Here is a 14,998-nt window from a genome sequence, read left to right as displayed (position 1 = left end):
TAGCATAGAGTTGAAGTAGTATATTTTATTCACACGAATTCAACCACTCAAGTGGAAGGAGAGGGAAGGGAGGGAGAATAAAGGGGAAAAGCAAAGGGAGGGGGAAAAGAAAAGAATACACAGGGCCTGAGACTAAGCCCACATGCAGGCCTGGCCAGTGGAGCCAGTAGATGAGCCTTTGGAAGAACGTGTGAATGCTTTGAGGGGTTTCACAGACCTGTCAGTGTGACGGCTCCAGATGCCAGCACGTATGTGGTGACAACTTCCTTGACAGCCCAGTGGAAACAACTGAAGCCTTACTGGCCACAGAAAAACGTGGCCTAAAGAAGAGTGAAAGAATACACACAACTATCCAGAGTTGTGTACTAAAATTTAGGGGTGATTTAAAGGGTTTTTGTGGTTTAAATTTTTACTATCAGAGTTTTTCACCTCATGGGCTCATTTTTAGAACCTAACCATATATTAGATTAAACTGCACAGGACCAATTAAATGCAAATATATTTTAGTAGTGGAAAGATGGCATTAACTTTTTTGTGTCCCACAATAAAAATTCCTCTAAATAACGAAGAAAATACAGGTAAGGGCCCACATCATAAAAATGAGTTGTTTAAATCAATTTGCATATTCAATCATTGTTGAAAAGCAGATATCCTATTTCACTGTATTCCATTATTTCCTTTAAGAAATTGTTAAAAAACAAACAAAAAAACCAAAGAGGACGCAATGATAGCTTACAGACACCAGAAGACAGTATCCTAAAAACTAATTGGCAAGTAGGATGATAAAACTATTCTAGGGAATATGAGGTCGTGAAATCAAATTAAATTGCTTATTTGTTAGAACAAATGTTAAGTCAACCCTACAGTGACACATGCTTTAACAATATTTCCTTATTATTACATATCAAAACACATTCATTTTAAACATTGTATACATTCATATTTCATGTATGCTTATACCAAATAAGTAAAAACTTGTGTTTTTTCCCAGAGGTATGACTCAAATTGGACAAGGAAACCATATTTAATTAATTTTTGAACTCAGATTTCTATGGAAATAACTTGATATTTGAAAAATCAAAGAAAAAATCATTGTTCGTTTACTTACCTGCCACTGTGACCCCAAAGGTCAGCATATTAGTATGAACACTGGTTTCTTCCAAGTAATACACTGAAAGGTACTTATGTGATTTGCCATTGTTTTGGTATAAACTATTACTTTTATTTTATTCCTTATTTCCAAATGTGTTGGGGCCTGATACTGTCCCCAAAGTATTTGAAAACAGAGAGTTGATAGAATATGACGAGAATTGAAACAACACCCCACACCGGACAGATCTGATCAACATCTGTAGCCAACAGTAATGAGATAGCAGAGTCCAAAGACACTACAGACATTTATCAGCAATTTAAAGAAAGGTGGGCTTCACTGATTTATAGGATTTCCTCACTGCTATTTAAAAGTCTCTCTAATACAGGAACTTTTGTCAGCTCAAGAAGGAAGGCAAGCACTTGAAACAGTAAGAAGAAACACCTATTTAACTGTGCATTCACACTCATAAGAAATTAACTTACTGCATCTTTTTCAGGGTTGCAGACTTTCACCCAGAGAATGTGGTCCAAGAGCCAATCAATGGGCTTCTCCTTATAGAACATAAATATGAATTCCACAATCAGAGTTAGGTCTGGCGCTTGAAACATTTTACCTGAAAAGATATTCCCAGTAAATAGCTACAATAAAACCTAGCATCAATATGACTTAAGTGAAACCTATGTAACAGACACACTAAAGCTTGTGCTTTCAACTATAAATCATTATGAATAATGTTCCCACTGGTCTTATCAAAAACAAACCTGCTTTAGCTAACGATTGAGCTGTCATCTGCGTATAAACAGGAGCACTGGACTCCGGACTTTACTACAAAATCTATCATACAACTATTGGCTCAAAGTATTCAAGAAACAAGTCAGAGATTTTTCCTTCATCTCTTATTAAGATTTTTTCCCATTAAAAAAGAAAAAAAAGCAACTGAAGAGGTTTCGCTAAAAAAAAAAAATTAACTAATAAATGCAAAAAAACAAGGACTCCTAATTCTGTCTTCACTTAAACCTTCACAAGATGTTTTTTGACTCTTAAAGGTAAATGAACAATAAGATAGAGGCCCAGCCTCTAACACTTCAAGTTTTAAAGTACCACAGAAGTGAAATGTTATCCTCTGGGTGCTTTTTAAAACCTGTAAATTTCCTTCACATCTTCAGCTTTAAATATCTTCTCTTCAGTTGGATAATTTAGGAATTTTAGTGACCAAAAAAAACACATTAAAAATGAGCCCTTGACTCAATAGTGAAAAAAGAAACATTAAAAATGAGCACTTTTTATTGACTCGAAGAGTCAATAAAAGTAACAAATGAATACAAATTAATCAATGAACAGAGACTTCACACACTACATCAAATACCAGGGAAGTCACATTAGAAAACTGTTACTGCGCCATTCTTTTTAAAAGAACTCCAATCTTGCGAAAGCACTGGGCTATGAAAAAGGAACTGGAGGTGTCAAAGGAGAACTCAAACATGCTCTCCAGGACCAGGTTTGGCTTTATGGATGGATATAAGCCGCCAGTGGGGTTGTAGATCTCTGCAGAGTAAACGTTACAATCTTAGAAGCCTCCAATACTATTTTGGGTTCACTTTCATCATTTCGTATCTGGAAGTTTACCTAAGCTAAATTTCCTCAAAAGCAATTCCCTTTCACAGAATAAAGACAACTTTAAGATAACAAACAAAAACCCCCAAATAAAACAAGTAGTCTAAGATAGCAAGAGTCAGTTATTTCTGAAAAGTAGATAATCTCACACTTTTCTTACCAATAAAGCCCAGCTGGGAGAACTCGAGTATCATCCATTCCTCAGAAGAAAGTTGAAGGGCAAAGTTTTTTATAGTGTTAAAGTAATTCTGTTTGACAATAATATCATCTTCAAGCTAAAGAAAGTTGAACAATCATATTAATAATAAACCAGAAAGAGAAGGAAAGATTTAGACAGAAGGATCTTTATTATGGAAAAATTCAAGCATACTTTTATAATGAAAATCAAAAAAACAATGGTCAAAAATGATAAAAATACAAAACTAAGTTTAGTTTTATTAAAAGAAAATGAGGAAAATAAAACAGAAGATGCACATAGCAAGTCAACTAAACCACTCCTGACTGTGGGGAGATAACAGTACTACTACATGAGTTACTCCTTTATGGTCTTTTACAGTACCCAACTTGATTTACACTATATCTTTTTTCTTTTCAACGGAAAAGAAGTTTTGTAGGCCTTTTAGTTTTTTTTTTTTTTTGCTTTTTACATAATACACATATCAAGTCAAAGAGAAAGTCAAAGAAAAAGCTAGTAGCTTTCCTCCTCTGCCCTCCACCACCGTGCTAGTTGAGGTGACCAATGTTAAAAGTTGGGTGTGCATCCATTTGACACCTTCCATGTAAACATACAGACCCATCCATACTTAAGGTTCCCATCCACCTCTACATTTTTATTAAAAAGGGGGATACATTACGAAACTGTTTTTTTCCTCTTAATGTATTATGCTTATCTTTCCAAGTTAATAAATACATATTTAAACCATTCTTTTTAACAGGTGCATAACATCCCATGCTACCACCTTTCAACCCTGCCCTGCTCACAGGCAGATATCCAGGTTTTTCTCATTTATTGCTCAATGCAAACAATGCTGCAGTAATATGCTTATATACTAGCGTTTTTCATTTCTGTAGGCTACATTCCTAAAAGTTCCTTTGATTGTACTTTAAAAGATATCTTCAGAATTCTTAAAGTCACCATAGCAGTTCACCAAGCACTGGTGAACTCCATATACTCTTCCAGTACCCTGTGTCCTTATGCTTAGAACTTGGACCAGCTCAATAGGGCGTGACAGAGATCAGCGATCGTGAATGCATGCGAAGATGTCCTCCCCAGAATCTCCTTCCATAAAATTTTAAGTCACGAGATGATTTTAATATCCTAAGAAAATTTATTCTTAATTTTATAATTTTTTTCTTTTCTTAATTTTATATTATTTCTATTACCTGCAAAGTAATTTGCATTATTTTAGTATTTAGATTTTTCATGCATTTAAGTCCTTTAAGCTTTATTCTTCCTACCTGTGAAGAAATAGGAACAGTATTTGGAAAAATATGATACTGACTCACCAAATACTGAGTTTTTATTATGTTCCAGATACTGTACTGAACCCCAGGAATACATCAGTGAACAGATAAGACATGTTTTCCACCCTCAGAGCCTTTAGGGAAGCTGGAGGGAAACCCGGACAGAACAGAGAGCTATGTGGGCACCTACCCTTGCTTTCTGAAAGGACAGATACCTTCACTCAAACCTAAACATTTACTGCATAAGCCCAAAGGAAAGACAGTATCAGATAATTCCAAAATTTTCCAATAAGTAAATTCAAAAACAAATTTGGGGCAAATCTAAATATGTAGAGATGTAAATGAAATAGTCAAATGCCAACTTAAAACTTCGTATAGTAATTTTGGTTACCATATTTAAATTCACATTTTTGATATTAAATTAGAAAAACTGCTTTGTTCCACTCTATATCATCGCACAGCTTCACTTTTTAAAAAACTTTCTTTAAGGTAATTGTACATTCCCATGCAGCTGTCATACCAGAGACCCCAAATACCTGTGACCCGATTTCCCCCATATCACTGCAGTACAGTATCACAACCACAAAACTGACTTTGCTACGACTCATCGACCTATTCAAAGTTCACCAGTTTTACATGCACTCAGGATTTTGTGTGTGTGTCTGTGTGTGTGTGTGTGTGTGTGTGTGTGTGTACACGCATGTTTAGCTCCACACAGCTTTATCAGGTGTAGATCTGTGTGAGCACCACTGCCATTAGGACACGGGACAGCTCCATCACAGGGATGCTCAAGCTACCCTTATATTCACAACCCCTGCCCCCTTTCTCCCACCCCTCTGAGCCTCTGGGAACCAAGAGTCTGTTCTCCAGCTCTGTAATCCTATCATTTCAGGAATGTATGCAAATTACGCATTTCAGCGTAATTCCCGAGATCCAGGATGTTCTGTGCATCAGTAGCTCATCTTTTTTCATTCCGGAGGATTCCAAGGTATGGATGGACCATGGTTTGTTTAACCAGTTACCTGGTTGGGCTATTAGGAATAAAGCTGCTATGAACCATCATGCACAGGATTTTTAGTCAACATACGTGCTTCTCTGACATCAGTGATTTATCATGGCAAGAGCCACTCAGAAAAATCTAATATCTCATTAGTGATCGCTAGTTTTCAGAGGGAAGCTACAAAACATGCAAAATACTGTTTTTACAGTATGTAAATGTAGTATCAGAAAGACGGAGAATACTATACATACATTTTTACTTAAATTTTTTAAAAGTATAAAGAGAAAACCAAAACAACAGTGGCTACACATGGGGCGGGAAGAAACAGAGTGAAGGAGAAAGGAATAAAAGTGAGACTTCTGTGAATGTATCTTGTTTTGTATAAGTTCTGATATTGGAATGTTATGCTTTTTATAACTAAAAAGAAAGAAAGAAATAAAATCTGAATACAAACTGAAACAAATGAACCTAGTTTCATATCAAGATGGCAGCGTGGTGACACAGTATAAAGAATTATTTCAACGGACTTTCAAACAGAATTTTGACTGTATATCCATATCAGGATATTCTAAGGGGGAAAAAAGGACAAAGAAAATTTAAACTGCATTCAGTAGTCTGTCAGTAGTGATACTGGTATTGTTATTTTGAAACTATTTAAAAATTATATTATTAGGATAACGTTATTAAAATCCAAGGCTTCAAATGTAAGAGAAAAGAAATATATGTACAAATTCAAAAAGGTAAGTAAAAACCCTAGAACCTTACTTTTGAAATGGGAATATCAATATAAATGGGATCTCTTTTGCTTGCTGAAAGGCCGAGAGACGGGGACACTGCAAGCACCCCGACTGTGGCCTCGAACACCACACGCCTCCCACAGGAACAGCGCTCCTTAGACAAACGGCCAGTTCCAGATCTGGGGTGGGAACTGTGCATGGCGTGCCGGTCAGCAAAGCAGTGATCAGAGAAGACGGACTTTCGTGGAAAGAATACAAGAGACAATATGTAGAGATTCCCCTGGCTTGTGATGTGCCAATGTGAGCGTCAACCTGAGTGACAGTACACGGACTGAGTCAAATTGGATACATTTTAAAAATCCATGAGTTCATACGATACTTTCAAAATGGCCACAATTGGAGATTGCTAGGGTCAGTTTAAAAATTAATAAAGAGAAAGAATTGAGCATTTATTCTGCCTTTCCTTTGTGAACTATTTTTCAAGGTAACCAAATAGTTAAGTAGGGCAAGTTCTGTATAAGAAGAACACAGCTTATAACAACATTAGAAATTATAGAATTAGAAAATTACCATTTGGCAACTCTTCATGAAATAACTGATCTGGGGGAAAATAATTAATCGATGACAAAACCACAGGAGGAATGGCTGCTGGGGAGCTTTAAAAGGAAGAGACGAGGCTGACACACTAAACCCACTGATTAATCTCAACATCACTAAAAGTGGGACAAACAGACATAATATGCCTCCTGTCATATGGTAAGAATTACACAGTACCACCTAGGAAGTACTTGAATCATGGCACAGTTTTCCAGAAGACACTGCCTTCAATTCCAAATTATTTGTGATGCAGCACTTCACAAAGCTGTGTGGGGTGCTGTCCCTGGAAACTTCATTCCAAGCCATTCCTGCAGAACACTAGGTCAGGTGGCATTTTCCTCTTCCCTTTAGGTGCATGTCTGTTATGACCACAGAGAACCTGACTCTATTGCCTTCTGAAAAGTACTCTTTAAAAGACTTGGGTAGCATACACCCCAACATCTGCAACCTTAATCACATCCTTAGAAATAATTATGAAACCTGGGTTAGATTCCTTTGCTTCCTCGCCCCTCACCCTAATTCTCTCCAAAATTTGCCAGGTGGTTTCTGTCTTTCATAAACATTCAAAACTAGCACAACATAGGACTTTTTGGGCTAATGTGTTTTTGTGCTTTGTAGATCATAATGAACGCACTGAGAGAATTTTGTATCATATGAGATTATGTGAAGACTTGACTATAAAGCCAACTCCCTCTTTTCTGAGGCATTATTTTTGGGCATATAGGATAATTTTAAGAATGTTCATTGGATTCATCTTTGAAACAGTTAAAAAGTTGGAAATAATCTAAACGACCAACAATAAAGTCATTACGATATCTGAATGATACTTCAAGAAGCAATGAAAAATTACACCCATCTATGATTACTGGCATACAAAGGTGTCTACGGTACGTTAAGTGACAGCAAAATAGGCTATAAAACAGTATGATCCTGTTCTTGTAAAACAGGATTGTATTAAATAAATTTACATGTGTAACGTATAAATGCCTAACACATGGTAAGCAGGTGATAAATACAAGTTCGTAGCTGCTGGTATGGTTATAATATCTTACATGGTGACCCTGCTTAGGGGAAGTTTTCCTTATCATTCTCTTTTCTAAAGGCCATCCTTTCCTTAATTTCCTAAATATTTACTTTTCCTATACTCCACAAAAAAGCTTTTAGGCTCCATGAATTCTCTCCTTAGAGAGAAATTTAAAGCAAAATTTCAAAGTGATGTAACTATACTTTTAAATTCTATCAAGTTCTTGACCGTAATGTAAACATTTATATATTAGCCCTAGAACAAACAGCAAAATTCAACTACAATGATATTTGGGATATGTTAAAACAAAACATTTTGAAATATTATTATTTGAACTTAAAAGAAGACTTCTCTAAGGTATTTAAAGGAAATGTACTCTCTAAATCTAGGACATTGTGTTTTTATATGCACAACTGCTGTATGCTGTCATATATAATGTTAACTTCTGACCGTATCACCATTTACATCTCCCATCTGTGAACCAAGGAACGCTTCACGCACATTTGAATGTAACTGGCCTGAGGTAAAATGGCAAGGGAGACAAAGTCTGTCTTCAATAAGTCCACCTTCCCATGTGATGCCAGGCTTTTTCCTTCTTTTCTCACCTCCATCACCCCCAATAGTTGCCTACTCTTTCCTTTCTGATTCAGGGACCCAGAGCCTCTTCTTGCCTTGTCATCCAACATCCTCCCAGGAAAGGATCTAATCAATTTTTTATACTGAAAACAATCATTGATAGGCTTACTGTGCTATCCTCAGGGTTACTGGCATTTCAAACAATAGATAAAGACCTTTGGTTAAAGAAATGAAATTCTACTTGTGAAATTTAAGCTTAAATCATTTAGGAGAATGGGATTTGAAAGAAAAGAGCTTCCTAGATTATTTAAGATATTGCCTTCCTGGCTATCTTACAACCCGTGTCATTATAGACTTATTCTTTTAGGCATGCTGCTAAAAGTTGGACCATAAGAACTAAATGCCAGTTTTATTATCTTCAATATATTAGGTTGGTGAAAAACTAAATGTGGTTTTTGCAATTATTTTCAACCTTTTAAACCGCAATTACTTTTGCACCAACCTAATAAATGTAAATGTACTGTAACAAACAAAAAAAACCAAACCTATATGACCATAAGACCACTAAAAAATATTATAAGGGAAACCTTCTTCAAAAATTTCCAAATAATTAAATCTTAGTTCTTTTTAACAGTGGAGAGAGGGAGGACGAGAGAAGATGGAGACAATGGAGAAGAGGAAGGAGAGAAGTGACCTATCCATCTTCACACCAAGTGAAGAGCTAGTGTTTGTGCTAAACCAGAGAAGGAAACACAGAGCCCACGTTCTCAATCACTCTGACAGACCCTCCTGCTCTGTGATATATTTTGTTAGGATCGTACAGATCTTAGAGGGTTTACACTTTCAAAACATTCTGTTTCAATGAAAATATAGCCTTGATTTTCACACATTCTTTAAAAGTGCGAAAAACATTAAAGGAAAAGCCACACTTACTTGAATGTAATATATGCCCTTTTCTTGCGCATACATCATTAAAAAACAATAATCTAGGTTTTGCTTCGTTCTCCATCTGAAATAAATGTTTTCAAAAATAAGTAAGAATCAGACTCAAATTTAGCAAAATAGCATTGGATATATTACATTTTATAAAATATTATATATAACACACATTATTCTACAGTATGTATATATTTTGCATATGTACAATATTTACATGATATATATACCTGATATGTATATATACCCGATATATATCTAATACACATATAGATATAGAGATAAACACATATTCATGATATATCAACTTAGGAGAGAGTGAAAGAGAATTCACTTTTCTCTAATGAAGACTTTATCAAAATGTATTCCTCAAACACTAATCCTCAAGATGTCCTGAGGAAAAATGGAGTCTAATGCCAAGCAAGTTTCAGAAGCAAAAATATTTCCCTTCTGGAGACGTAACAGTAGTATATTTATTATAGGCATTGAAACATCCAGCAGTAAATACATTTGTTGAAAAAAATTTTTTTAATCTAATATTTTCCAAACTTCCTTGACCACTGGCCATTTTTTCAGTAATATCTTACAGTCTCTGGGAATTGGTGCTTCAAAAATTATACTTTGGAGATCACTACTCTGGTGCCTAGGACAGTGCTTTAAATACAGGTAGAAATGAATAAATATGCATTGAATGCTTTAAAAGCCCAAAACATCGTATAAAAATTTACAATATTGAGTCCTTTCAGTGAATCCTGGTAGCCTACAGAAACACAGTGACTAATGTTGGACAAGAGAAGTGGTTCTAAAAGGCAGTTAGAAAAAACCACAATAAAATAAAAGCTTTGACTCGTACTAAATAAACTTATCCAGAATATCTCAGAGGCGGGTCTCAATTTAATGAGATTACCCAAAACTGTTTTAACCAAATTCAACCCTAAATTAAAAAAAAAGAAAAATTATATTTATTAAAAGACAATCAATTATGTGGACGTATCTGTCTTTGGGACAAATTAACAACTCAAGAAATACAATAAATCTCTTCCCCAAACACCATTTTTTCCTTTTTCTCTGGTTACGGAAAATCCAAAACCGATGTCTCTTAGGTTACTTTGTTTTTAAAAACTACACAATGAAAGTTTTTAAGTTCTTAAATTTTAGAGATTTAGAGACAAATAAATCCAATTGACTGCATGACAATATAATTTTACAGAACAGTATTATTGTTTTTATCACTTGTATTGAGTCAATTCTCATTTATGTTACATACAGACAAGGGGTTTCTATCTGGACCAACTTCTGAGATATATTGAATATACTCTTAAGAAAAGTCATAACATCAGAGCAGCAGTTGTAAAAATTGCTGAGTTTACCAAATTCAACCTCTCATCAGAAACTCTATAGAATTTCCAATAAAATACCCCAAATTCATCAGCTCTCACTAATTGGCTCAACCCTAAAGTGTGTTAAGCTTTGATAAACAAGAATTATATTTATCATATATTATACTCACAAGGGTGGGGTTTAAACAACACGGGCTCACCTTACTCTGTCTTTAGAGTCTCCAAATGTCTCCTTTAAGTTGGTCAAGTCAGGATAATAGCTTGCAGGAGGTGATATTATTTCCACCAAACCAGAACTGATTTCTTTAGAAAATCTATCATAAGAAAGGTCAGCTGTTATTTAAATCCTGTGAGGTTTTACTTATATTAATGCTCAACTTACTTGTGTTAACATAAAACACACCAGTAAGGTAACTGTTATGGTCACAATGTGTTCAATGAAGTAGCTCATCACTGATTTGCCAGAAAATAGACTTTTCCAATAGCACAAGTTTAAAAAAAAAAAAAAGGCTTAAAAAACAGTGTAAAATGCCACTACCCCTAGAATAGCATGGAAATCCTAGGCCAACTGCTGATATTACTTTCCTAAAAAGTATAAGAATTTTAACAAATCAAATCAAAATGCCACAGAAAACAGGAATTGAAGAAAAACCGACTAATCAATGTGTGTGTATATACATATATTTATGCAAAAAACGAAGTCCTTCAATTTTCAGGAAGGTTTAGTTGTGGGTTATACACTGTATATCATTCTAAACTAGTGTTTCTCAACTGGGAGCCATTGTGTCCCCCGAGGGTACAATAAGCAATGTCTGGAGACATTTGGTTGTCACAACTATGGGCAGTACTGACATCTAGTGGGTAGACACCACGGATGCTGCTAAACATCCTACAACTCATGGGAACGTCCTCACAACAAAGAATCATCCAGCCCAGACATCAACAGTGCCAAGGCTGAGAAACTCTGCTCTAATGTTTTCAAATCAGTCTTCACCGACTCAAATGTCATTTCTTTCTCATTTGCATCCTCCCTTATTTCATTTTTTTGCAAATCTCCACAAAATGCTCATGCAATTACCTGCCTTCGCACAAATGTTCTGAGTGCTTAACTGCACTTCTGTTTTCTGGGTGTGGTTTTCCTACACACTGAGGAAGAAGGGAATTAACAGAATCCTCCCTGCATGAGGCCCAGAGACCTGTCCATGTGGCCCACAGGAAGGGGGACCAATGCTTATTGCCCTGGTCCTACATTAAGGAGTCTATACTAAGTTGTGCTTATATGAAGGCTGCCAAGAAATGGAGCACTTGAGGAAAAAATCTAACCAATGCACAGTTTAATATATATCTAAAAATATATATATTTTTAAATCTCTGGTTTTAGCATTTTGATAGACAAATATAATAGAGCCGCATTATTTTAAATCTAGAGTTGGCAAATAATTGTTACTTCTCTTTTGTCTTTTCTTTTTAAGCAGAAGATATGTCTTTTGGGGTCAAAAATAGATATAATTCAACAAAGAAACCCACGTCAAGACTAATTTTTATGATGTAATTATTAAAACTAAAAAGGCAATATTTTTAAAACTAATGATCCCTGGAATTTACTAAGCTTCTCATCTGTTACCTGCCATGTGCCCTGCTCACAGTAAATTGTTACTCAACCCTTGCAGAAGGAAGAACAGATTTAGACACAGTTTAGCACTGAGGTTTGAAACTGTTACATGGCTATCTGCCCTGACACAGAAAATTTTTTACTTGGTAAAGAGAGAGTGAAAGATTTAAGGAATCTCCTGACTCTCTCTATATTCACCTTTTTCCAGATTAAAGACTGCTATTTGATAATGTTATACGAGTGTACATATAACATTCAAGTCTTTTCTATAATGAAATACACCAATTTAAACCATCAGATAATTGGATAGATATGTACCTACTTTATGACAATGTAAACCACTAATTACAGGTGTCCAATGAACACTGAACTCCACAGAGAAATGAACTATAAAAGATTATTTTCACTTCCATAATTAAGAAGAACTTACTCTTTTTCCAGGTTGGCTATAACACCATGTACATAATCAATATCTGTCTGGGAAAGAAAAAAAATTATACCTACGTTCATTGTTTTTATTTAACTTTTAATACTGAACTCAAAATTAAATAAATGATTGAAACATTCATTGAAAACATTACGTTAAATTTTCAGACAACTTATGGGATTTGCATTTCTGTATTCTATTTTATTGCACCACTACATATCACTGAGTACTTATTAACACAATAAGCAGATAATTAAGCATTTATTATTTTCAATTGTCTATGTTTAATTCAATACAAAAAAATGAGCACAAAAACTATTTCTACTTCTAAAAACATCCAAACTGTAAGTAACGAATAAATAACAGATGCAGATGCTATAGGGAAAAATATTTCCACTCGCAATCATAAAACTGGGTTCACGACTTGCCTCTGTAGCTACCAGCTTGTATAAAGTAAGTCACTTCTCTGAGACTCAGTTTCCTATCCTATTTAAAAACAAGGTGGGAAGAAATAATACCTCATAGACTATGACATTGAATGATAAAAATGTAATAAAAAACTTTGGTATTATTCTGTAGTATCAGGCTGATAATGGGAACCCAAGTCAAGAGCACTTTAACCACAGTTAGAAAAAAATGCTTATCAGACCTGTGTACTTTTAAATTACATATAAATGAAGATCCAATATCCCGATCAATTTTATATGCAGTGACAGCTTATATTAAAATGTTCAACTGTTAAAGAAATCAAGGATACATCAAGTCTGATCTAGTTATAAAGTCTGCCAAACACTTACTTTACAACTTGAAGAAAAACAAACAAAGATAAAGCTTAACCCTGGAAATTACAAAACTTTTGAATTGCAAAATATTTTATGAGGTTTTCTGGAAGAGTATTTTAATTTTAATTTTGTTAATTGAAAGTAATGCCTATTTTTATCATTAAATGTAAAGACTTAAGAGTGAGACATCTTATTGAGACCACATGTTTCAAACTCATCAGAGCTATGGAGATACACCTGGGACACAGCTCAAAACCCTCCATACTTCCCCTACACAAACGCAAGCAGTACGGATCTCTTAATAAATTATCATCCACATATTTAACCAGTGAGTATCTTACTACTCATCAGACTCTAATTTTAGAGAACATGATCAAGCCTGGTTTATATAAACTTTAATAAGTTTAGCAACAACCTGAAATGCAATTTGATGAGCATTTACTGAGTGTCAGTAACCTGCCTATCCAAGGAAACAGGAATACAAATATAAACAAGACCAGCTGCCCGTCCCCAGCAGGCTCTCCAAGAAAATTCAATTTATATGAATGTAGTTTTATTATGTAATTAATGTGCAATAAAATTTATGAAACGCAGGTGCTCCACATCTAATACTACATGTAACCCTTATCTTGCATGCTAACTGACAAAAGATTCATTTAAACGACTGCAATTGGTGTCACTTTCATACAACAGAATCGATCCTTTCTGGCATTAGCTGAGGGAGTTGTTCTGGGCCTCTTCTGAAGAAAGTTAAACGTATAACTGGCCCAGAGCACACAGCCAGGCTAGTCTGTGTCGCCACTTGCCTTGCCTCTCCCCCACTCTTAAATGTTGGCAAAAAGACAGGCAGTCTCTGACATCTTGGGGCTTGCTTGATTTAAGCTAAGACAGCACATTTTCCTGGGATTTTTTAAAATGGCATGTAGAGACTTTTTAAAAGGTTGTATTATCATCTAATTCTGAAAATGTGTCTGTAAATCTAAAACCAAGATATGTAGATTCAAGGGGTATGTAAACAGTATGCTTGGGACAGGTGGAAAGTGGACATACACAGCAAAAGAAGAGCATTTTTTCCTGCAGAATCAAGTGTTCTTCATGGTTAACTAAAGTTTAATATTTTTGTATTAAAACTAGGAGATATTACTGATACATACTGCAACATGGGTGAATCTTGAAAACATTATGCTAAGTGAAAAAAGCCATTCACAAAGGACCACATATTATATGATTGCACCTTATACAAAATGTCCAGGATAGAAAAATCTATACAGACAGAAAGTAGACGAGTAGTTGCCGAGGGTTGAGGGAAGGATAGTATTAATGGGTGATGGCTAGGGGTGCAGAGTTTCCTTCTGGGTCCTGAAAATGTTCTAAAATTAATCGAGATGATAGCTACACAACTATGACTTTAAATAGGTGAATTGTATCTAATTCTAACCAAAAAAAAAAAAAAAACACGCACAAAAAAACCCTAAGAGATAGGATAAAGTTAAATGTAAAATACAAGTATTTCAGATTATGTATGTAGAATTGTGGAACTACAAGGTCACATAGATTCTCTTAGAGACATACGAGAGGTGATCAAACAATACAGCAAATGTTTAATTTTAAAAAATGACAGTAAAAGACACATTGCCATTAATCCCCTTCAAAATACTCCCTCTCGCTTTGAACACACTTATCCCATCGTTCTTGCCACTTTCTGAAGCAGTTCTGGAAGTCCTCTTTCATGAGTGTCTTTAGTTGCGCTGTCGTGGCTGCCTCAATGTCCTGAATCATTTTGCCTTTGGGAAGAG

At 35.1% G+C, this 14,998-nt stretch overlaps 1 protein-coding gene across 4 annotated transcripts in view; it reads right to left on the bottom strand.

The window, feature by feature from the left end:
* MGAT4A (alpha-1,3-mannosyl-glycoprotein 4-beta-N-acetylglucosaminyltransferase A) overlaps positions 1-14,998 on the bottom strand; it is an 88,332-nt gene that overhangs the window by 13,942 nt on the left and 59,392 nt on the right. For all 4 annotated transcript variants that reach the window (XM_033125634.1, XM_033125637.1, XM_033125635.1 and 1 more), the window contains exons 6-10: positions 12,424-12,470; positions 10,582-10,695; positions 9,039-9,114; positions 2,868-2,982; positions 1,576-1,706 (exon numbers count right to left, since the gene is read on the bottom strand). In XM_033125634.1, coding sequence (XP_032981525.1) covers positions 1,576-1,706; positions 2,868-2,982; positions 9,039-9,114; positions 10,582-10,695; positions 12,424-12,470 — 483 coding nt within the window. The remainder of the gene's footprint in view (positions 1-1,575; positions 1,707-2,867; positions 2,983-9,038; positions 9,115-10,581; positions 10,696-12,423; positions 12,471-14,998) is intronic.

This window comes from Rhinolophus ferrumequinum, chromosome 13, assembly GCF_004115265.2.
Source record: "Rhinolophus ferrumequinum isolate MPI-CBG mRhiFer1 chromosome 13, mRhiFer1_v1.p, whole genome shotgun sequence".
Lineage (NCBI taxonomy): Eukaryota > Metazoa > Chordata > Mammalia > Chiroptera > Rhinolophidae > Rhinolophus > Rhinolophus ferrumequinum.
The sequence above is the reverse complement of the archived record's forward strand: the minus strand, read 5'-3'. Positions and strand labels throughout refer to the sequence as shown.